Genomic DNA, 2,500 nt, shown 5'->3' with positions numbered 1-2,500 from the left:
CCTCATCACCCCCACACCTCATCACCCCACACCACGCCACACTCCACACCTCATCACCCCACACCACACCCCACACCACGCCACACTCCACACCTCATCACCCCAACCCACACCCCACACCACGCCACACTCCACACCACACCCCACACCCCAACCCACCCCACACCACACCCAACACCACGCCACACCCCACCCCACCCCACACCACACCCCAACCCACCCAACACCACGCCACACCCCACACCTCATCACCCCACACCACACCCCACACCACGCCACACCACACCTCATCACCCCACACCACACCCCACACCACGCCACACTCCACACCTCATCACCCCAACCCACCCCACTCCACACCCAACACCACGCCACACTCCACACCTCATCACCCCACACCACACCCAACACCACGCCACACTCCACACCACACCCCACACCCCAACCCACCCCACACCACACCCAACACGACGCCACAACCCACCCACCCCCACACCCCACCCCACCCCACACCACACCACGCCACCCCACCACACCCCACACCACGCCACCCCACACCACCACAACCCCACACCACACTCCACACTCATCACCCCACACCCACACCCACACACGCCACACTCACTAAACCACACCTGAACATCCCCCACCCACCAAACACACCACACCACACACACACCACCGACAAGCTACTCAGTTAAACAACGCCAACATCCCACACTATACACACCACACCCAACAACAACCACACTCCACACTCTCCCCGCGACAGCCCACACCAGACTGAAACTCTTTCCACTGTCCGCAACCCCCACCCTCTTTTTAACACGCGCAATTTCCCACGCCGCACACACACTCAAACTACCTCGATATCACCCCATCTCTACGCACGCACACTCATCACCACTACTCACATAAACAACAACAACCCAAAACCACACCCCACACACACACACCACACACACACACCACACTCCACACACACACACCACACCACACAACAACCACCAACAAAAAACAAAAACAACACACAAAAAACCAACCAAACAACACACACACACCACAAACCAACACCCAACAAAAACCACACCTTGACACTTCTTCATCCCCACAGCAGTGACCCAACACTACTTAGTCTTTCAATTTGCGAACCATCCTGTACAATTCAGTTATCTGAACAAGGCAGTACCTACATCTCGAATTGAGCTACATCACAGATACATCAGTAGGGCATCACCTACACACACGCCTAGGATCAGAGTCACACCACATACATTTCAGCGCAGCATATCACTCAATACAGTTGGCCAGGACCGTAGAGTCTGGCAATCAGTCAGAGTAAATCTGTACAGTCACAGTTTGGCAGAGTAGAGTTACGTACCAACTCATCAGATTAGGACTACAGACAGAACAGTCTGCACGGATAGGAATCCAGCACATCACACCAAACGACGCATCATACAATACCCAGTTGCTAGACTTACGATTATCAGACAACACAGTCTCAATTAGGAGTATCATGTGCAGATACAGTGCTAGAGTAACCGAGATCAGACCACGACACATTTGGCTAGAGTTAAGTTATCATACAAACAGTTTGGCATAGGATATCATCAGACTACATCTCAGATCAGATATCCAGTCAACACAGTTCATAGAGACCAGTACAGAACAGTTGCTAGAAGGAGTTATCAACCAATCACATTCTACATAACGGAGTTCAGACAATCAACTAGATACGGAGCATGACAAACATTTGGCACAGTATCCAACATTGAGTTGTCGTACAACTTCTAGATTCACAATGCTAGAAACACGCTACAACAAAATCGACAATTACACCACTGCGCACAACGGATTCGAATGAGCCCTCCAACATATCATACTCATTATATCCGTAAATCTCTCAGCCGACGACCTTATATACACCCCCACGACCCTTTTCGCCAGTCCATCCAACTATTCACAGCCCAAACTCTCCCATACGAACGGCAACAGAGACGACTACACTTCACCCCTAATCATCATCAATATTTCAAGCGAAGGCTCTATACTGCACAGAGGCTGAACTGACAACACAATACCACAATCTACGACAAGCTAATAGTTTCATAGACACCCACCTCCACCACCCCACACCCGACCCCACCCACACCACCCCACACCATATCACACTGTCCCCCACCCTCCACCCCACCCCACACCACACCACGCCACCCCACCACACCCCACACCACGCCACCCCACACCCCACACCATATCACACTGTCCCCCCACCCTCCACCCCACCCCACACCCCACACCCCACCACCAGACCGACACTCACTCTGAAGACAGCACGAGGCTTGAACATCTTCGTCTCCGATCCCACCTGAAAATACATCACCACCAGACACACACACTCACGACAAGGCTAGCTGGCAGTTAAAAAAACCCAACATATACATATACATACATATACTATTTGTTGCTTCACATTAAGAAAAAAAAAAACCCAAAA

General features: G+C 51.8%; 1 protein-coding gene across 2 annotated transcripts in view; it reads right to left on the bottom strand.

Annotated features, from left to right (window-relative positions):
• LOC143288148 (phosphorylase b kinase gamma catalytic chain, skeletal muscle/heart isoform-like) overlaps positions 1-2,500 on the bottom strand; it is a 55,600-nt gene that overhangs the window by 999 nt on the left and 52,101 nt on the right. For both annotated transcript variants that reach the window (XM_076596442.1, XM_076596441.1), the window contains one exon: positions 2,327-2,371. In XM_076596442.1, coding sequence (XP_076452557.1) covers positions 2,327-2,371 — 45 coding nt within the window. The remainder of the gene's footprint in view (positions 1-2,326; positions 2,372-2,500) is intronic.

The sequence above is a fragment of the Babylonia areolata genome, chromosome 12, assembly GCF_041734735.1.
Source record: "Babylonia areolata isolate BAREFJ2019XMU chromosome 12, ASM4173473v1, whole genome shotgun sequence".
In the NCBI taxonomy this organism is placed as follows: domain Eukaryota; kingdom Metazoa; phylum Mollusca; class Gastropoda; order Neogastropoda; family Buccinidae; genus Babylonia; species Babylonia areolata.
The sequence above is the reverse complement of the archived record's forward strand: the minus strand, read 5'-3'. Positions and strand labels throughout refer to the sequence as shown.